Raw genomic sequence first — 22004 nt, 5'->3', positions numbered from 1 at the left:
AAGAAATCAAAGAGGACACTAATAGATGGAGAAATATACCATGTTCATGGATTGGAAGAATCAATATAGTGAAAATGAGTATACTACCCAAAGCAATTTATAGATTCAACGCAATCCCTATCAAGCTACCAACAGTATTCTTCACAGAGCTAGAACAAATAATTTCACAATTTGTATGGAAATACAAAAAACCTCGAATAGCCAAAGCGATCTTGAGAAAGAAGAATGGAACTGGAGGAATCAACCTACCTGACTTCAGGCTCTACTACAAAGCCACAGTTATCAAGACAGTATGGTACTGGCACAAAGATAGAAATATTGATCAATGGAATAAAATAGAAAGCCCAGAGATAAATCCACGCACATATGGACACCTTATCTTCGACAAAGGAGGCAAGAATATACAATGGATTAAAGACAATCTCTTTAACAAGTGGTGCTGGGAAATCTGGTCAACCACTTGTAAAAGAATGAAACTGGACCACTTTCTAACACCATACACAAAAATAAACTCAAAATGGATTAAAGATCTAAACGTAAGACCAGAAACTATAAAACTCCTAGAGGAGAACATAGGCAAAACACTCTCCGACATACATCACAGCAGGATCCTCTATGACCCACCTCCCAGAATATTGGAAATAAAAGCAAAAATAAACAAATGGGACCTAATTAACCTTAAAAGCTTCTGCACATCAAAGGAAACTATTAGCAAGGTGAAAAGACAGCCTTCAGAATGGGAGAAAATAATAGCAAATGAAGCAACTGACAAACAACTAATCTCAAAAATATACAAGCAACTCCTACAGCTCAACTCCAGAAAAATAAACGACCCAATCAAAAAATGGGCCAAAGAACTAAATAGACATTTCTCCAAAAAAGACATACAGATGGCTAACAAACACATGAAAAGATGCTCAACGTCACTCATTATCAGAGAAATGCAAATCAAAACCACTATGAGGTACCATTTCACACCAGTCAGAATGGCTGCGATCCAAAAGTCTACAAATAATAAATGCTGGAGAGGGTGTGGAGAAAAGGGAACCCTCTTACACTGTTGGTGGGAATGCAAACTAGTACAGCCACTATGGAGAACAGTGTGGAGATTCCTTAAAAAACTGGAATAGAACTGCCTTATGATCCAGCAACCCCACTACTGGGCATACACACTGAGGAAACCAGAAGGGAAAGAGACACGTGTACCCCAATGTTCATCGCAGCACTGTTTATAATAGCCAAGACATGGAAGCAACCTAGATGTCCATCAGCAGATGAATGGATAAGAAAGCTGTGGTACATATACACAATGGAGTCTTACTCAGCCATTAAAAAGAATACATTTGAATCAGTTCTAATGAGGTGGATGAAACTGGAGCCTATTATACAGAGTGAAGTAAGCCAGAAGGAAAAACATAAATACAGTATACTAACGCATATATATGGAATTTAGAAAGATGGTAACAATAACCCGGTGTACGAGACAGCAAAAGAGACACTGATGTATAGAACAGTCTAATGGACTCTGTGGGAGAGGGAGAGGGTGGGAAGATTTGGGAGAATGGCAATGAAACATGTAAAATATCATGTAGGAAACGAGTTGCCAGTCCAGGTTCGATGCATGATGCTGGATGCTTGGGGCTGGTGCACTGGGACGGCCCAGAGGGATGGTATGGGGAGGGAGGAGGGAGGAGGGTTCGGGATGGGGAACACATGTATACCTGTGGCGGATTCATTTTGATATTTGGCAAAACTAATACAATTATGTAAAGGTTAAAAATAAAATAAAATTGGAAGAATTAAAAAAAAAAAAAAAAAGAATTGCTGAGGGCTTCCCTGGTGGCCCAGTGGTTAAGAATTGGCCTGCCAACGCAGGGTACATGGGTTCGATCCCCCGTCTGGGAAGACCCCACGTGCCGCAGGGTAACAAGTCCCATGTGCTGCAACGACCAAGCCTGAGGGCTGCAACTGCTGAAGCCTGCATGCCCGAGAGCCCATGCGCCACAGTTAGAAGCCACCATATGAGAAGCCTCCACACCACAACGAGAGAGCAGCCCTGCCTGCTATACCTAGAGAAAGTCCCTGGGAAGTAATGAAGACCAAGCCCAGCCAAAAGTAAATAAATCAAACTCTTGTCAAAAAAAAAAAAAAAGAGAGAGAGAATTGGTAAGGAATGTCAAGCCGGTCCCTTTTCACGAGGTGACATCCCTGAGTCACATTCGCTGGGCCCTGCACTTCTCAGGCATATACAGGTGAAAGATGCGGTGGGGAAAGTCTCGAGTGACAGAACGGTGTGCCTCCAAATGTGGCCGAGCTCCATTCATGATGACGAGTTCAGGCACGAGCCTGGACTCTAAAGGAATCTTCCTAAGAAACTACTGTTCATAGGCCTTTCTGGGAAGGCAGCATCCAAACATTCCCCTACTTTTGTTCTAGATGCTCCACATTCTGTTCATGCTCTGCCTTTTTCTGGATAGAGGGGAACAATCCATTCTGGCCCAAAGGAAACACAGGAGACTCCATCAAGTCCAGAAAGGCTCTTCTCCCATTTCTCCCCTGCCCCCACCACAGGATCATATTATTGTCATCCCCGGCTCAGGAGTGACAATCATGCCTTCAAATGTACTCTGTCTCATTCAGAATCCTTGAGAAGACCCCAGTTCCTGAGGACTAAACACTAAAAGGAAACCTTTCAGTTGAGTGCTGCTGGAAGCAAGACGGAGGCCTTGCTTAATATTCCACATGAATGGATCATTGAAAAGAAGCAATGAGACCTTGGCTTTCTTCATGCTGTCTTCCTCATGTGCAACTGTCAGGCTACAAACAAAAAGAAAAATGAACTGAGGCATTACTGTCAAATTTTGGGGCACAGTAATGGTCATACGGTTATGTTGAAAAAAGAATGTCTCTCTTTTAGAGAAACATGCTGATTTGTTTATACATGAATTGACATCTGGGTTTTGTTTCAAAATAAATAGGGGTGGTAGCAACTTCCCATAAGTTGATGGTTCTTCAAGTTGGTATACTTGTGTAAATATTTGACCTTTTCCATAATAATAATTATAGGAAAACACCTGGTCATTTGTGTTTCCTTTCCTTTTGCTGGGCTTGTTTTTTGTCTTCCTTTTGTTATCTTCATATGAAAAGAAAAACACATTAAAATTGATAAAATGTTTAGCCCTAAAACATTAATATCTTTGACCAGGTAGACATGCTTTTGCTGTCCCATTTGTTGTATCACAGAGATTTATTCATTTAACATCTATGTCATGAACCATGCTAGGCATTAGAAGCACAGACATTAAAGTTACACTGGGTATTAGATTATATGAGGAATTATTAACTTAATTGGGTGAGATAATGGTATTGTATTTAAGAAAATGTCCTTTTTTCAATGAGGTGCATAATGAAATACTTAACGTATTTTACCTGGAACAGCTCAATGACAACAAAACATCCCTATCTGAAGCAAATGTCAAAGGGCTAACAGATGTTACACCTGAGTGAGTGACAGGCACTGTATATGGCATTAATGACACTACTCCCTTCACTTTTCTGGATGTTTGAGTATCTTCATGATGTGTGTGTTTGCGGGGATGCTTTCCAGGAGCTCAGTCTAGTGGAGGAGACAGAGGGGAGGGGGTCAGTAGAATCTGAGTGACAGGGAAGTGGGGAGGGAAGAGGTGATCTAGGCACACAGAGGAGTCTCACCATCAGGCTGTTTTCGCGAGGGTGGGTGAGGAATGGTTGACCATGAAAAGGTGACTCTTAAGCCAGTTCTTCCTAAAGTCAGCTTTATTACAAGAGTAATGCACGTCCATCTATGCAGCCAGTAGGCCAAGCCACATGCAAGGAGAGATTGGACTGTAGGCAGCTGGACTCTGTACCACATGGCAGAGTCAGGAGAAAGGACATGTAACATGAGGAGATGAAACTCACTCTGAGGCCACAGAGGACGCTGCAGGAGAGTGATGGTGTACATGCGATGAGAGAGCCACTGATCAACTGGGGTCTGACTTTACCCTGAAGCCAAGGAGAGCTCTGGAAGGATTTTAAGCAGGGACTGCCACGCTCAGCTCTGTGCTTCAGGACATCTGTCTTCCAGCAGGGAGGAAGGAAGGTGACGTCAGAGGAAGGGGGCCTGCCTGTAATGTGTCCCCAGAGGAGGCACCTCTGTCAATCACCACCCAGGGGAGGGCATAAAAAGGGGGCTTTGTTGTGATGCAGCCCCACAGGAAGTGTCTTCCAGAAATCAGCTGCTGGCCTGAAGGGTCCCCTATGTTGTGCCTCTTTGAGGATCGCACAAAGCTGCCCACTGAGTGTGAGAATCTCACAGAAGAGCCGCTCCACTGGGCTGATGCAGCCGCCTATGGCCTGGTTTGGCACCTCATGTCTCACAGACTGACCCCAACTTGGTTCTCTGCCACAGGCCTTGTGCAGCTGCACACAACCACCCTGGAGTCACATCGCTTGGCTCTGAGTCCCAGCTGTGTGACCTTGAGTGCAGGCGGGACTTATAACCTGCTCGGGTCCTCTGTCTCCCCACCTCAAAGATGCGTCCTACAGTGCCTGTGTGGATTAAAGAGCAATAGTGCATATCCGGCACCCAGCAGGGTCCCTGACACTAAGTCAGTGAGTGTTCCAAACTCTTGGCTATTAAAAAAATACTCTTGGCTATTATTAAGTACCTTCTTCTAATATCAGCTTTCAAGAAGTAAAACTTGAAAGCAAGGCGGGCTAATGATATTGGCTTTCTTACCACTGGAGTCTGTGTCAGAATCAGAGTCGCTGTCACTGTCGGCACGATGCTTCTTGTGTTTTCTTTTAGATGACTTTTTCTTCCTCCTTTCTTTGGATCGTTCTTTTGAATGACCAGACTTCTTTTTTCTTGTTTTCTTCTACATAAAATATAAATAAAGTTTTATTGGAAATCTTCAATGCCAAAGTGTTACTGCCCACAATATAAGGAACTACTCCTCCCAAAGACAAGCTTCCAAAGAGCACATTAGTGATGGGCACACAAATGTCACCTCCTCTCCTCCACACCTGCACCTGTCATTAAGAATGAAATAGTTGAGGGACTTCCTTGGCAATCCAGTGGTTAAGCTCTGCACTTCCACTGCAGGGAACACTGGTTCAATCCCTGGTGGGGAAAACTAAGATCTCACATGCCATGCAGCATGGCAGAAGAAAAAAAAAGAGAGAGGTTTAAAGAATTTATCAACAGAATTAATGTTGATAAATGACAATAATGATTAATGTCCTCCAGGATAAAGGTACCTAAGAGGCTGTCTGATCAAATCCCTGTCGCCCTCAAAGGCAGGCTGACTGATAGAGCAGCCCGGACTCTGTCTACCTACTCCTGCTTCTCTATTCCAGCCCACTGGTAGAAGAGGGGCCACATGTGAAAGCACAGTGAGTGGAACCACTTCATCCTCAGGGCAGCACATAGCTTGTCGGTTAGTGACATTGAGCAATTCCACCCTGGTTTGACTTCTTTTAAAGGGGGGGTGGATGATGATAATGATGAGGGGGCAGGTAGAAATAGGATAAATCAAGTACAACATCAAGCACAGCACTCATAGTTAATATCCAGGATATTCACATGCCCTAAGACACCTGTAAACACCTCTTGTACAACCATAAAACCCTCAGTCTGGCCTGCCTTTCATTTTGCACTTCTCAGTGGCGAAAGGGAATTCCAGAACTTAGAGGAGAGACAGAGGGGGAGGGGAGGGGAGGGGAAGGATGGAGTAGGGAGAAGGGAGGGGAGGGAGATGAGGTGTAGGAGAAAAGGGCAGCGATAGGGGAAGATGGAAACTTCCTGATCTACAACACAGGCCCAATAAAGGGCAAGCATGCCCCACTGCAGAGTGCCTGCAGCCAGAGGTGGGGAGCTGAGTCCAGCCCCGTATGCAGAGGTCCACAGTTACCTTCACAGTCAAAGGAATGGCCCCTTGCCCCACTCTTCAAGCTTGACTTGCCTATCTAGATTTTGGGGGATATCAACTCGATTTGAATTCTATCTATTATAAAAGAATTAAGTATTTCACTTAGCTCTACTAAGCAATGTCATGGGTGTTTTACATGATCTGCTTCATTTAACTAAAAAAAAGAAAATCTACGAGGAAGGTGTTATCAACATTCCCATTTTACAAATGAGGAAACTGAGAAACAGGCATTATTAAAGTTACAAGCTGGTGAAAGAGATGCTTTTTGGAAAGCGTATTAATCTATCCTTAGTAAACATTGTGGGAAAGGGCATTATCTATCTAGATTCTTGGGGGAAAACTTGTTTTCAATATTCTGTATTGAATAAAACAACACAATTAAGTATGTTACTTAGATCAAAGCCACGTCCTTAGTGTTTTACATGATTGGCTCCATTTAACAGAAAAGAAAATCTATGAAGATGTTATCAACATTCCCATTTTATAGATGAGGAAACTGAGGCACAGAGGTATTAAAGAAGTTAATAGTAAGTGAAGGAGATACTTTTTGGTCAGTAAATTTATGTATACTTAATAAACTTTGTGGAAAGGGCATTATTACACAGATTGTCAGGGAAATAAAACTCGATTTCCTATCTATTAAAAAAACAGAATTAAATATGTTGCTTAGATCTATGAAGCAGTGTACTCAGTGTTTTACATGCTCTGCTTAATTTAGTTAAAAAATCTACAGGGAAAGTGTTATCGACATTCCCATATTACAGATGAGGAAACAGAGGCACTGAGGCATTAATGAAGTAACTAAGTGAAAGAGATGCTCTTGGGTGAGCATGTTCATGCATACTTAGTAAACTTTGTGGGAATGGGCATTATCTATCTAGATTGTTGGGGAAAAAATCGACATCTATACTCTCTATTAAACTTGGTCGGAAAGGGAATTGTGTATCACGTTTGTTGGGGAAAAAGACTCGATTTCAGTTCTATATTTAAAAAAAAATCAAAACTAAGTATGTTACTTAGATCTGCTAAGCTTTTCCTGGGTGTTTTATATGCTCTGCTTCATTAAAAAAAATTATTTGAAAGTGTTAACAATATTCCCATTTTATAGATAAGGAAACTGAGGCACAGAGGCATTAATGATGTTACTAGTAATTGAAAGAGATGTGTTTTGGTAAGGTATTTATCTATACAACTAAACACTGTCAAAAGTGGTTTGTCCACCTAGATCTTTGGGGAAAAAAATTGACTTCTATTCTCTCTCTTGAAAAAAACAAAATTAAGTCTGTTCCTTAGTTCTAACAAGCAATGTCCTGGGTCTTTAACATGTTCTGCTTTAATTAATTAAATAGAAAATCTACAAGAAGCTGTTATCAACAATTCCCAATTTATAGATGAAGAAATTGAGGCACCGAGGCATTAATGAAGTTACCTGTAAGTGAAAGAGATGCTTTTTGGTGAACGTATTTTATCTATATTTATTAAACTTTGTGGGAAATGGCATTGTGTATCTAGATTTCTGGGGAAAGTTACTCGATTTCAATTCCATACTAAAAAAATCAAATTAAGTATGCTATTTAGATCTACTAAGCAATGTCCTGTGTATTTTACATGCTCTGTTCAGTCAATTAAATAAAAATAGACAAGGAAGGTATATCAAAATTCCCATTTCATAGATGAAACTGAGGCACAGAGGCATTAATGAAGTTACCAAAGTGAATGAGATGCTTTTGACGAGTGTATTTATCGGAACTTTGGAAACTTTGTGGTAAAGGGCAGTAACTGTCTAGATTGTGGGCTATATAAAACTCTATTTTAATTCTCGCTATTTAAAAAAACCCAAAATTAAGTATGTTACTTAGATCTACTAAACAATAATCTCAGTGTTTTACATGCTGTTTCATTTAATTAAAAAATCAACTAGGAGGGTGTTATCAACATTCCCAAATTATAAATGAGGAATTTGAGGCAAAGGGGCATTAATGAATTTACTAATAAGTGAAAGAGATACTATTTGATGAACATATTTATGGACATTTAGTAAAATTTTCACAAAAGGTTATTGACTATCTAGATTGTTTGCGAAAGAAACTCAATTTCAATTCAATATAAAAAAAATTAAGTCTGTTACTTAGATATACTATTCAATGTCTTTAGTGTTTCACATGATTGGGTCCATTTAATTAAAAAGTATATACGAGGAAGGTGTTATCAGTATTCCCATTTTATATATGAGGAAACTGAGGCACAGAGGGATTAAAAAGTTAAGTGAAAGAGATTCTTTTTGGTCAGCGAATTTATGTACACATTTTAAAGTTTGTGGAAAGGGCATTGTCTATCTAGATTGTCAGTGGGAAAATAGTCGATTTTCAATCCATCTATTTAAAAAAAAAAGTATTAAGTATGTTAGTTAGTAAAAAAGTTGGCTTACAGCTCAACATTCAGAAAACGAAGATCATGGCATCTGGTCCCATCACTTCATGGGAAATAGATGGGGAAACAGTGAAAACAGTGTCAGACTTTATTTTGCTGGGCTCCAAAATCGCTACAGATGGTGACTGCAGCCATGAAATTAAAAGACACTTACTCCTTGGAAGGAAAGTTATGACCAACCTAGATAGCATATTCAAAAGCAGAGACATTACTTTGCCAACAAAGATCTGTCTAGTCAAGGCTATGGTTTTTCCTATGGTCATGTATGGATGTGAGAGTTGGACTGTGAAGAAGGCTGAGCACCGAAGAATTGATGCTTTTGAACTGTGGTGTTGGAGAAGACTCTTGAGAGTCCCTTGGACTGCAAGGAGATCCAACCAGTCCATTCTGAAGGAGATCAGTCCTGGGTGTTCATCGGAAGGACTGATGCTGAGGCTGAAACTCCAATCCTTTGGCCACCTCATGTGAAGAGTTGACTCATTGGAAAAGACTCTGATGCTGGGAGGGATTGGGGGCAGGAGGAGAAGGGAACGACAGAGGATGAGATGGCTGGATGGCATCACTGACTTGATGCACATGAGTCTGGGTGAACTCCGGGTGTTGGTGATGGACAGGGAGGCCTGGCGTGCTGCGATTCATGGGGTTGCAAAGAGTCGGACATGACTGAGCAACTGATCTGATCTGATGTTAGTTAGATCTATGAAACATGTCCTGGGTGCTTTCCATGCTCTGTTTAATTTACTTTTAAAAATCTATGAGGAAGCTGTTATCAACATTCCCATTTTATACTTGAGGAAACTGAGGAACAGACACATTAATGAATTTAGTAGTATGTGACAGACATAGCTCTTGGTGAGCGTACTTGTCTGTACTTAGTAAACTTTGTAGGAAAGAGCATTGTCTATCTAGATTGTTGGGTAAATATAGTTGATTTCAATTATATATTTTTTAAAAATCAAAATTCAATACGTTACTTAGATCTACAAAGCAATGTTCTGTGTGTTTTACGTGCTCTTGTTCATAAAATAAAATAAATATCGACAAGGAAGACACTATCAACATTCCCATTTCATAGATGAGGAAACTAAGGCACAGAGTTGTTAAAGAAGTTACTAGTTAGTGCAAGAGGTACTTTTTGCTGAGTGTAGTTATCTTTATTTAATAAACTTTCTGGGAAAGGGCAGTGTCTATATAGATTGTTCAGGGAAAGAACATCATTTCAACTCTCTCTTATAAAAGAAAAATGAAGTATGTTTATTAAATCTACTAAGCAATGGACTGTGGTTTACGAGCTCTGCTTCATTCAAATAAAATGAAATTCACAGTTATAGATGAGGAAACTGAGGCACAGAGGCATTAATAAAGTTACTAGTTAGTGAAAGATGTTTTTGGTGAGTGTATTTATTTATACTTAGCAAAATTTGTGGGAGAGGGCATTCTGTATTTGGTTTTTTTCAGAAAAACACTAGATTTCAGGTCTGTATTAAAAGAAATCAAAATTAAGTATGTTACTTTGATCTACTAAGCCATGTCCTGGGTGTTTTACGTGTTCTGTTTCGTTTAATTTTGAAAAATCAACTAGGAAGGTATTATCAACATTCCCATTATATAGATGAGAATACTGAGGCACAGAGGGAGTAGTGAACTTAGTAGTAAGTGACAGAGATGCTTCTTAGTGAGCATATTCAACTATACTTTGCAGGAAAGGGCCTTATCTATCTAGATTGTTGGGAGAAAAAATCTTGACTTCAATTCTATTTAAAAAATTAAATATGTTACTGTATCTACTAAGCAATGTTCTTGGTATATACGTGCTCTGCTTCATTTAAATAAAATCTATGAGGAAGGTTTGATCAACATTCCTATTTTATAAATGAGGAATCTGAGGCACAGAGACATTATTAAAGTTAAAAGATACTGAAAGATGCTTTTTGGACAGTATATTTGTCTATACTCAGTAAATTTTGTGGGAAAGGGCATTATCTATCTAGATTATTGGTGGGGGGGGGGACTTGCTTTCAATTCTTTGTACAAAAAAAATTATGTCTGTTACCTAGATCTAAGCAACGTCCAGGTGTTTTACATGCTCATCTTCATTTAAAAGAAAATCTACCTTCTCATTATGGATGAGGAAACTAAGCACAGAGGCATTAATGAAATTACTAGTAACTGAAACAGACGCTTTTTGGTGAACATATTTATACTTAGTAAACTTTGTGGGCAAGGGCATTGTGTATCTAGTTTGTTGGGGAAAACTACTCTATTTCAGGTCTATATTTAAAAAAGATCAAAACTAAGTACGTTACTTATATCTACTAAGCTTACGCTGGGTGTTTTACATGCTCTGCTTCCTTTAATTAAAAAAATGTATATCTACTTGAAGGTGTTATCAACATTCCCATGTTAGAGATGAGGAAACTGAACCACACAGGCATTAGTGAATTCACTAGTAAGTGACAGACATGCTTCTTCTTGAGCGTATTTATCTATACTTAGTAAACGTTGTAGAAAAAACCATTGTTCATTTAGATTGTTGGGGAAATATACTCGATTTCAATTTTATCTAATAAAAAGAAAAAGCAATTCATTTAGATCTAGTAAGCAATGCCCTGGGTATTTTACATGCTCAGTTCAGTTCAAATGCTCAGTCGTGTCCAATTCTTTGCGACCCCAGGGACTGCAGCACGCCAGGCCTCCCTGTCCATCACCAATGCCCAGAGCTCGCTCAAATTCATGTCCCATCGAGTCGGTGATGCAATCCAACCATCTCATCCTCTATGGTCCTCTTCTCCTCCTGCCTTCAATCTTTCCCAGCATCAGGGTCTTTTCCAAAGAGGTATTTCTTCACATCAGGTGCCAAAGTATTGGAGTTTCAACTTCAGCATCAGTCCTTCCAATGAATATTCAGCACTGATTTCCTTTAGGATGGACTGGTTGGATGCTATGCTACATTTAATTTTTAAAAAATCTATGAAGAATTTGTTATCAACATTCCCATTTTATAGATGAGGAAACTGCACAGAGGCATTAATGATTTCCTAGTAAGTGCCAGAGATGCTTCTTGGTGAGTGTATTTATCTATAATTAGTAAACTTTGTAGGAAAGAGCATTGTCTATCTAGACTGTTGGGTAAATACACTTGATTTCAATTCTATATGAAAAAAAAAAAAGAAAAATTCAGTATGTTACTTAGATTTATGAAGCAATGCCCTGGATGTTTCACATGCTTTGCTTCATTTAATTAAATAAATATCAACAAGGAAGGTGCTATCAACATTCCCATTTCACAGATGAGGAAACTGAGACACAGAGGTATTAATGAAGTTACCAAAGTGAATGAGAAGCTTTTGCGGCTGCTGCTGCTAAGTCGTTTCAGTCGTGTCCGACTCTGTGCGACCCCACAGACTCCACCATCCCTGAGATTCTCCAGGCAAGAACACTGGAGTGGGTTGCCATTTCCTTCTCCAATGCATGGAAGTGAAAAGTGAAAGTGAAGTCGCTCAGTCATGTCTGACTCCTAGCGACCCCATGGACTGCAGCCTACCAGGCGCCTCCGTCCATGGGATTTGCCAGGCAAGAGTACTGGAATGGGTTGCCATTGCCTTCTCTGAGAAGCTTTTAGGTAAGCATATTTATCAAAACTTTGCAAATCTGTGGTAAAGGGAATTAACTATCTAGATTGAAGGAGATATAAAACTTGATTTCAATACACTCTTTAAAAAAAAAAAAAATTAAGTATGTTACTTAGATCCCCTAAACAATATCCTGGGTGTTTCACATGCTCTGCTTTAGTTAATCGAACAGAAAATAAATGAGGAAGGAGTTATCAACATTCCCAATTTAAAGATGAAGAAACTGAGGCACAGAGGCATTAATGAGTTAATAGCAAGTTAAAGAGATACTTTTTGTTGAGCCTATTTGTCTATATGTAGAAAACTTTGTGGGAAAGGGCATTTTCTATCTAGATATTTGGGGGAATAAACCTGCTTTCATATCTATTTGAAAAAATAAAATTTATTTAGCTCTACTAAGCAATGTCCTGGGTTTTTACATGCTCTGCTTCATTTAATCAAGAAAAAAATCAACTAGGAAGGTGTTGTCAACATTCCTGTTTTATAGATGGGGAAACTGAGGCTAGAGGCCTGAATGAAGTTACTACTAAGGGAAAGAGATGCTTTTTGGTGAGCGTTTTTATCAGTCAGTTCAGTTTAGTTCAGTTCAGTGGCTCAGTCCTGTCTGACTCTTTGCGACCCCATGGACTGAAGCACGCCAGGCTTCCCTGTCCATCACCAACTCCCAGAGTTTACTCAAACTCATGTCCACTGAGTCGGTGATGCCTTCCAACCATCTCATCCTCTGTCGTCCCTTTCTCCTCCTGCCTTCAGTTTTTCCCAGCATCAGGGTCTTATCAAATGAGTCAGCCTTTCGCATCAGGTGGCCAAAGTACTGGGGTGTCAGCTTCAGCATCAGTCCTTCCAATGAACATTCAGGACTGATCTCCTTTAGGATGGACTGGTTGGATCTCCTTGCAGTCCAAGGGACTCTCAAGAGTCTTCTCCAACAACACAGTTCAAAAGCATCAATTCTTCGCCGCTCAGCTTTCTTTATAGTCCAACTCTCACATCCATACATGACCACTGGAAAAACCATAGTCTTGACTAGACGGACCTTTGTTGGCAAAAGTAATGTCTCTGCTTTTTAATATGTTGTCTAGGTTGGTCATAACTTTTCTTCCAAGGAGTAAGCGTCTTTTAATTTCATGGCTGCAGTCACCATCTGCAGTGATTTTGGAGCCCATAAAAAGAAAGTCTGCCACCGTTTCCACTGTTTGTTCATGTATTTGCCATGAAGTGATGGGACCAGATGCCATAATCTTTGTTTTCTGAATGTTGAGCTTTAAGCCAACTTTTTCACTCTCCACTTTCACTTTCATAAAGAGGCTCTTTAGTTCTTCTTCACTTTCTGCCATAAGGGTGGTGTCATCTGCATATCTGAGGTTACTGAAATTTCTCCCAGCAATCTTGATTCCAGCTTGTGCTTCTTCCAGCCCAGCGTTTCTCATGATGTACTCTGCATATAAGTTAAATAAGCACAGTGACAATATACAGCCTTGACATACTCCTTTTCCTATTTGGAACCAGTCTGTTATTCCATGTCCAGTTCTAACTGTTACTTCCTGACCTGCATACAGATTTCTCAAGAGACAGATCAGGTGGTCTGGTATTCCCATCTCTTTCAGAATTTCCCACAGTTTATTGTGATCCACACAGTCAAAGGCTTTGGCATAGTCAATAAAGCAGAAATAGATGTTTTTCTGGAACTCTCTTGCTTTTTCGATGATCCAGTGCATGTTGGCAATTTGATCTCTGGTTCCTAAGTATTTACTAAGTATTTATCAATACTTAGTAAAATTCATGGGAAGGGGCTTTGACTATCTATATTGTGAGCAAAATAAATCATGGTTTCAATTCTCTCTGTTTAAAAACAAAATTAAGTATCTTAGTTAGATCTAAGACACAATGTCCTGGGTATTCTACATGCTCTGCTTTATTTAAATGAAAAAAAAAAATCTACAAGTTAGGAGTTTTCAACATTCCCATTTTAAAGATGAGGAAAATGAGGCACAGAGGCATTAATGAAGTAAATAGCAAGTGAACAAGATGCTTTTTGGTGAACGTATTTATCTATACTTAGAAAACTTCTTTGGAAAGAGCATTTTCTATCTAGATTGGGGAAATAACCCGCTTTCAATTCTTTTTTTTTTCCTTAGGTCCTAGCTAACCCTCTGATTTTACCTACTATTTCTCCGTTCCCTTCAGCCTAAGCTGGCTTCTTTACTATACTGCAGACACACTAAGCCCCTTGCCATCTTAAGTCTTGCTGTGCACACTGACTTAACTCTGTTTCCTGGTTTTGTTTTGTTTTTTTAGTTCTTCAATTAAAGGATAATTTTTATACAGGATTTTCTGTTTCAGTGCTATCTATTAAAAAAAATTCAATGTTACTTAGATATACTAAGAAATGTCCTAGGTGTTTTACATGCTCTGGTTCATTTAATTAAAAAAATTCAACTAGGAAGGTGTTATCAACATTCCCATTTTATAGACTAAAAAACTGAGGCACAGAGGGATTAAAAAAGTAATCATAAGTGAAAGAGATTCTTTTTGGTCAGAGAATTTATGTATACTTAGTAAAGCTTGTGGAAAGGGCATTGTCTATCTACATTGTTGGGGGAAAAAAAAAAAACTTGATTTCCAACCTGTCAATTAAAAACAAAACTGAATTAAGTATGTTACTTAGATCTATGAAGCAATGTCCTGGGTGTTTTGCATGCTCTGCTTAATTTAGTTTGAAACATACTACAAGAAAGGTGTATATCAACATTCCCATTTTATATATGCAGACACTGAGGCACAGATGCACAAATGAAGTTACAAGTAAGTGAAAGAGACACATTTTGGTCAGCAAATTCATATATACAAGTAAACACTGTGGGAAAAGCATTATCTATGTAGACTGTTGGCAGGGAAATTTTACCTCTATACCCTCTATTTAAAAAAAAGCAAAATTAGTATCTTGCTTAGTTCTACTAATCAATGTCCTGGGTGTTTTACATGCTCTGCTTTACTTACTTAAGAAGAAAATCTACCAGGAGGGTATTGTCAACATTCCCATTTTATAGATGAGGAAACTGAGGCACAGAGGCATTAATGAAATTACTACAATTTGAAGAGATTTTTTTTGTGTGTGTGAGCCTATTTATCTATACTTAGCAAACTTTGTGGGAAAGGGTATTCTCTATCCAAATTGTTGGGGGGGGGGGACTCATTTTCAATTCTATCTATTAACAAAAATGAAGTATGTTCAGTTCACTCACTTAGTTGTGGCCGACTATTTGCAACCCCATGGACTCTCAAGAGTCTTCTCCAATACCACAGTTCAAAAGCATCAATTCTTCAGCACTCAGCTTTCTTTATAGTCCAACTCTCACATCCATACATGACCACTGGAAAAACCATAGCCTTGACTAGACGGACCTTTGTTGGCAAAGTAATGTCTCTGCTTTTTAATATGTTGTCTAGATTGGTCATAACTTCCCTGCCAAGGAGTAAGCGTCTTTTAATTTCATGGCTGCAGTCACCATCTGCAGTGATTTTGGAGCCCCAAAACATAAAAGTCTGCAAACTGGAAGTGGTCAAACAGGAGAATGCAAGAGTGCTTGCTTTTAGTGAGCGTATTTAACTATGAAAGGGCAGGTTTGTCTAGATTGTTGGGGGAAAAAACTCGATTTCAATTCTATTAAAACAAAAAATTAAGTATGTTACTTAGATCTACTAAGCTACATGTTCTTCTTCATTTAATCAAAAAGAAAATCTACGAGGAAGGTGTTATCAACATTCCCACTTTATAGATGAGGAAACTGAGGTACAGAGGCTTTATTAAATTTACTAGTAATTGAAAGAAATTATTTTGGTGAGTGTATTTATCTATACTTAGTAAACGTTGTGTGAAAGGGCATTGTCTATCTAGATTTTGGGGGGAAAATTACTCTATTTCAATTCTATTTAAAAAAATTAACTATGCTACTTAGATCTACTAAGAAATGTCCTGGATGTTTTACATGCTCTGCTTCATTAAACTAAAAAGAAAATCTACAACAAAGATGTTATCAGCATTCCCATTTTACAGATGAGGAAACTAAGGCACAGAGGCAGTAATGAAGTTATAACAAGTGAAACGGATGATTTCTTTGAGAGTGTATTTATCTACACTCAATAAACTTTTTGGAAAATGGCACTGTCTATTTAGATTGTTGGAGAAAAAACTCAGTTTCAACTCTCTCTTACAAAAAAAAGAAATTAAGTATTTTTCTTAGATCTACTAAGTAACATCCTTGATGTGTCATATGCTCTGCTTCATCTAATTAAAAAAAAATCAAAAGAGGAAGGTGTTATCAACACTCCCATTTTATAGATGAGTAAACTGAGGCACAGAGGCATTAATGAAGTTACTAGTAACTGAAAGAGGTCTTTATGGTGAATGTATTTATGGACACATAGTAAAATATGCAGAAACGGCACTGTCTCTAGATTGTTGGTGAAAAAAACTCAATGTCAACTCCATCTATTAGAAAAAAAACAAAATTAAGCAAAGTCCGTCTTGTTTTACCTGCTTGCCTGCATTTAATTAAAAAGAAAAACTACACAGAAGGTGTTATCAACATTCCCAATTTATAGATGAGGAAACTGAGGCAAAGGGGCATTAACGATTTAACTAGTAAGTAGAAGAGATGTTATTTGGTGAACGTATTTATAGACATTTAGTAAAATTTTCACAAAAGGTCACTGGCTATCTAGATTGTTGGCAAAAAACTCAATTTCAATTCTATCTTAAAAAAAAATATCTAAGTATGTTACTTAGATCTACTATGCAATATCCTTGGTGTTTTATGTGATTAACTCCATCTAATTAAAACCAAAATCTATGAGGAATGTGTTATCAACATTCCCATTTTATAGATGAGGAACCTGAGGCACAGAGGGATTAAAAAGTTAATAATAAGTGAAAGAGATTCTTTTTGGTCAGCGATTTTTATGTATACTTAGTAAAGTTTGTGGAAAGGTCAAAGTCTGTCTAGATTGTCAGGAAAAAAACTCAATTTTCAATCTATTTAAAAAAAATTGAATTAAGTATACTACTTAGATCTACAAATCTCCTGGGCGTTTTCCATGCTTTGCTTAATTTACTTTAAAAAATCTATGAGGAAGGTGTTATTAACATTCCCATTTTATACATGAGGACACTGAAGCACAGAGGTATTAATAAAGTTACTAGGAAGTGAAAGAGATGCTTTTTGGTGAGCATATTTATCTATAGTTAGTAAACTTTTGGGGAGAAGACTATCCATATTGTTGGGGAAAAATACTCGTTTTCAATTCCATCTATTAAAAATGTAAACAAAATTGAGTATGTTACTTAGATCTACTAAGCAATGTCCTGGGTGTTTTACATGCTCTGCTTCATTTAATTAAAAATAAAATCTACAAGGAAGGTGTTAGCAACATTCCCATTTTACAGATGGGGAAACAGGCTAGAGGCATTAATGAAGTTATTAGTGAGTGAAATAGATGCGTTTTGGTGAAATATTTATTGACACTTTGCAAAATTCATGAGAGTGGGCTTTGACTAGATTGTGAGGAAATAAATCTAGATTTCAATTCTATTAAAAAACAAAATTAAGTATGTTACTTAGATCTACTAAGCAATGTCCTGGGTATTTTACATGCTCTTCTTCATTTAATTAAAAAGAAAATCTACGAGGAATATGTTATCAGCATTCCCATTTTATAGATGAGGAAACTGAGGTCCAGAGGCATCAATGAAGTTACTAGTGAGTGAAAGCAGAGAAGGCATTTGGCATCCCACTCCAGTATTCTTGCCTGGAAAATCCCATGGATGGACGAGCCTGGAAAGCTGTAGTCCATGGGGTCGCTGAGGGTCGGGCACGACTGAGTGACTTCACTTTCACTTTCATGCATTGGAGAAGGAAATGGCAACCCACTCCAGTATTCTTGCTTGGAGAATCCCAGGGACGGGGGAGCCTGGTGGGCTGCCGTCTATGGGGTCGCACAGAGTCCGACACGACTGAAGCAACTTAGCCGCAGCAGCAGCAGTGAGTGAAAGAGATCCTTTTTTTTTGAGAGCATATTTATCTACACTCAGTAAACTTTGTGGAAGGTGCACTGTCTATCTAGAATGTTGCGGGGGGAGGAATCAATTTCAGTTATCTCTATTAAAAAGAAAAAACAAAAGTATGTTACTTAGACTACTAAGCAATGTCCTCGGTGTCTTACAGGGTCTGCTTCATTTAACTGAAAACAAAATCTATGAGGATATTGTTATCAATATTCCCATTTATACTTCAGGAAACTGAGACGTTAATGAAGTTGCTAGTAAGTGAAAGAGATGCTTTTGCTAACCATATTTATCTATACTTAGTAACCTTTGTGGGAAAGGGCATCATCTATCTAGAATGTTTGGGGGAAAAAACTTGATTTCAATTCTATTTTAAAAAAAATTAAGTATGTTACTTTACTAAGCATGTCCTCAGTGTTTTACATGCTCTGCTTCATTTAATTCCAAATAAAATGTACAAGGAAGGTGTTATCAACATTCCCATTTTATAGATGAGGAAACTGAGACACAGAGACATTAACGGCATTACTAGTTAGGGAAATACATGCTTTTGAGTGAGCGTATTTATCTATTTAGTAAACTTTGTGGGAAAGGGCATTGTCTGGCTAGATTGTTGGGGGAAAAAAACCCAATTTCAATTCTATTTAAAAAATTTAAATGTGTTGCTTAGGTCTTCTAAGCAATGTCCTGGTTGTTTTGCACCCTCTTCTTCATTTAATCAAAAAGAAAATCTACGAGTAAGGTGTTATCAACACTCCCATTTTATATATGAGGAAACTGAGGCACAGAGGCATTGAGAAAGATATTAGTAAGTGAAAGATGATGTATTGGTGAGCATATTTATCTAGACTTAATAAACTTTGTTGGTAAGGGCACTGTCTATTAGATTCTTGGGGGAAAAAACTCAATTTCAATTCTATTAAAAATAATTAAGTATGTTACTTTACTAAGCATGTCCTGGGTATTTTACATGCTCTGTTTCATTTAATTAAAAATAAAAATCAGTAAGGTAAAATAAAATCTACAAGGCTGTGGGGAAAAAAATAAAGATTTTAACACTCTTTAAAAAAAAATATTATGTATGTTAGTTAGATCTCCTAAGCAATGGTGGCTGTTTTATATGTTAAGCTTCATTTAATTAAAAAGAAAATCTATAAGGAAGGTGTTGTCAATATTCCCATTTTATAGATGAGGAAACTGAGGCACAGAGACTTAATGAAGTCACTAGTAAATGAAAGTTTCTTTGGTTAGCATATTTATTGACAGTAAACTTTTGGGGAAAGGGCATCATCTATCTAGATTATTGGGGGGGGCTTGAGTTCATTTCTATCTATTAAAAAAAAAACTTAAGTATGTTACTTAGATCTACTAAGTGATTTCCTGAGTGTTCTACATGCTCTACTTCATTTAATTAAATTGAAAATCCACAAGGAAAGTGTTATCAATGTTCCCATTTTATAGATGAGGAAATTGAGGTACAGAGGCATTAAGTTACAAGTAAGTGAAAAAGATGGGGGTTTTGTGAGAGTATTTATCTATACAGTGGCACCCCACTCCAGTACTCCTGCCTGGAAAATCCCATGGACGGAGGAGCCTGGTGGGCTGCAGTCCATGGGGTCACTAAAAGTTGGACACGACTGAGCGACTTCACTTTCACTTTTCACTTTCATGCATTGGAGAAGGAAATGGCAACCCACTCTAGTGTTCTTGCCTGGAGAATCCCACGGACGGGGGAGCCTGGTGGGCTGCCGTCTATGGGGTCACACAGAGTCGGACATGACTGAAGTGACTTAGCAGCAGCAGGAAACTTGTGGGAAAGGGGTTTGTCTATCTAGATTGTTGGGGCAAAAAAACTCGATTTCAATATTATTAAAAAAAATAAGTATGTTACTTATATCTACTAAGAAATGTCCTCGGTGTTCTACATGCTCTGCTTCATTTAATTAAAAAGAAAATCTACAAGGATGGTGTTAACATTTCCATTTTATAGATGAGGAAAGTGAGGCACAGAGGCATTAATGAAGTTAACTCGTAATTGAAAGAGATGCCTTTTGGTGAGTGTATTTATCTATACCTAGTAAAGCTTATGGGCGAGGGCATTGTCTAGCTAGATTGTTGGGGGAAAAAAACTCCATTTCAATTCTATTAAAAAACAAAACAAAACTTAAGTTTCTGAATTTTCCAAAATCAAAATTTGTCTTACTCTATTTCTTCCCTCTATTTTAAAGTATTTGCACTTTTTTGTCACGTAGGCAAAATAAGCACACTCTACTCCTCTCATTCTGTTGCTTTCAGCATGTTATTCCTCCACCATAATCACAGCCCTAGAAAGGAGGGTAATTTGGACTAGCATAAAGGGGGCAGAAGAAAGCCCTGAACTCACTGTTACTCAGTTCTTATGCAGAGAGCAAGTGAAGTAGGCACTCTGCCCTCTTGAATAGTTCCATTCTTAAAGTTTTGATCACAGAATTGGGCTCAATATTCTCTCTCTCCTAATTCTGTGTTGATAATCATTCTGGTCAACTGTGCTGACAAAGGACCGTCTAGTCAAAGCTATGGTTTTCCCAGTAGTCATATATGGAGTAGGACTATAAAGAAAGCTGAGCACCAAAGAATTGATGCTTTTGAACTGTGGTGTTGGAAAAGACTCTTAAGAGTCCCTTAGACTGCAAGGAGATCCAACCAGTCCATCCTAAAGATCAGTCCTGGGTGTTCATTGGAAGGACTTGTGATGAAGCTGAAACTCCAGTACTTTGGCCACCTGATGCGAAGAGCTGACTCATGTGAAAAGACCCTGATGCTGGGAAAGATTGAGGACAGGAAGAGAAGAGGATGACAGAGGATGAGATGGTTGGATGGCATCACCAACTCGACGGACGTGGGTTTGGGTGGACTCCGGGAGTTGGTGATAGACAGGGAGGCCTGGCATGCTGCAGTTCAAGGGGTCACAAAGAGTCATACATGACTGAGCAACTGAACTTAACTGAACTGAGACATCTCCCAGCTGTTGTCTTGTTAATCTGCCCCTCAATGCCTGTAACGTTTGTAAATTTCTCATTTTTAACACATTCAAGGCACCTAGCAGGTATGAATACTTATAGAGCAATAATTAGAACTTTTCCTTCTTAAATTGGGATGGGTCAATCCTTATCCCAATTCCCAAGAAGAGTAGTACTGAAGAATGTGCTAACCATTGGACAACTGCACTCATCTCCCACGCTAGTAAGGTCATGCTTAAAATCTTGCATGCTAAGTTTCACCATTATGTGAACCAAGAACTTCCAGATGTCCAAGCTGGCTTTAGAAAAGGAAGAGGAACCAGAGATCAAATTGACAACATTCGCTGGATCATAGAGAAAGCTAGGGAATTTCAGATAAACATCTACCTCTGTTTCATCAACTACGCTAAAGCCTTTGACTGTGTGGACCATAATAAAGTGTGGAAAGCTCTTAAAGACATGGGAATACCAGATCATCTTACCTGTCTCCTGAGAAAACTGGATGAGGGCCGAGAAGCAACAGTTAGAACATGTATGGAACTAGTTCAAGACTGAGAAAGGAGTATGACAGGGCTGTCTGCTGTCACCCTGTTTAATCTATACATGGAGCACATTATGAGAAATGCCAGGCTGGATGAGTTACAAGCTGGAATCAAGATAGGCGGGAGAAACATCTACAACCTCAAGTATGTGGATCATACAGCTCTAAAGGCAGCAAGCAAAGAGGAACTAAAGAGGTGACGGAGGAGAGTGAAAGAGCCGGCTTAAAACTACATATTAAAAAACCTAAGATCATGGCATCCAGCCCCATTTCTTCATGGCAAATAAAGGGAGAAAAAGTGGAAGTAGTGACAGATTTCCTCTTCTTGGGCTCTAAAATCACTGTGGATGGTGACTGCAGCCATGAAATCAGAAGACGCTTACTTCT

The 22004-nt window shown here is 38.5% G+C and overlaps 1 protein-coding gene across 1 annotated transcript in view; it reads right to left on the bottom strand.

The window, feature by feature from the left end:
- Positions 1-2731: 2731 nt before the first annotated feature.
- LOC113887921 (proline-rich protein 13-like) overlaps positions 2732-22004 on the bottom strand; it is a 28855-nt gene continuing 9582 nt past the window's right edge. Inside the window, exons 3-4 of the mRNA XM_027535218.1 lie at positions 4760-4898; positions 2732-2817 (exon numbers count right to left, since the gene is read on the bottom strand). Of these exons, the coding sequence (XP_027391019.1) occupies positions 2813-2817; positions 4760-4898 (144 nt within the window). The 3' untranslated portion in view covers positions 2732-2812. The remainder of the gene's footprint in view (positions 2818-4759; positions 4899-22004) is intronic.

This window comes from Bos indicus x Bos taurus, chromosome X (assembly GCF_003369695.1).
Source record: "Bos indicus x Bos taurus breed Angus x Brahman F1 hybrid chromosome X, Bos_hybrid_MaternalHap_v2.0, whole genome shotgun sequence".
Classification (NCBI taxonomy): domain Eukaryota; kingdom Metazoa; phylum Chordata; class Mammalia; order Artiodactyla; family Bovidae; genus Bos; species Bos indicus x Bos taurus.
Note: the sequence above shows the minus strand (reverse complement) of the source record. Positions and strands in the feature narration are given on the sequence as shown.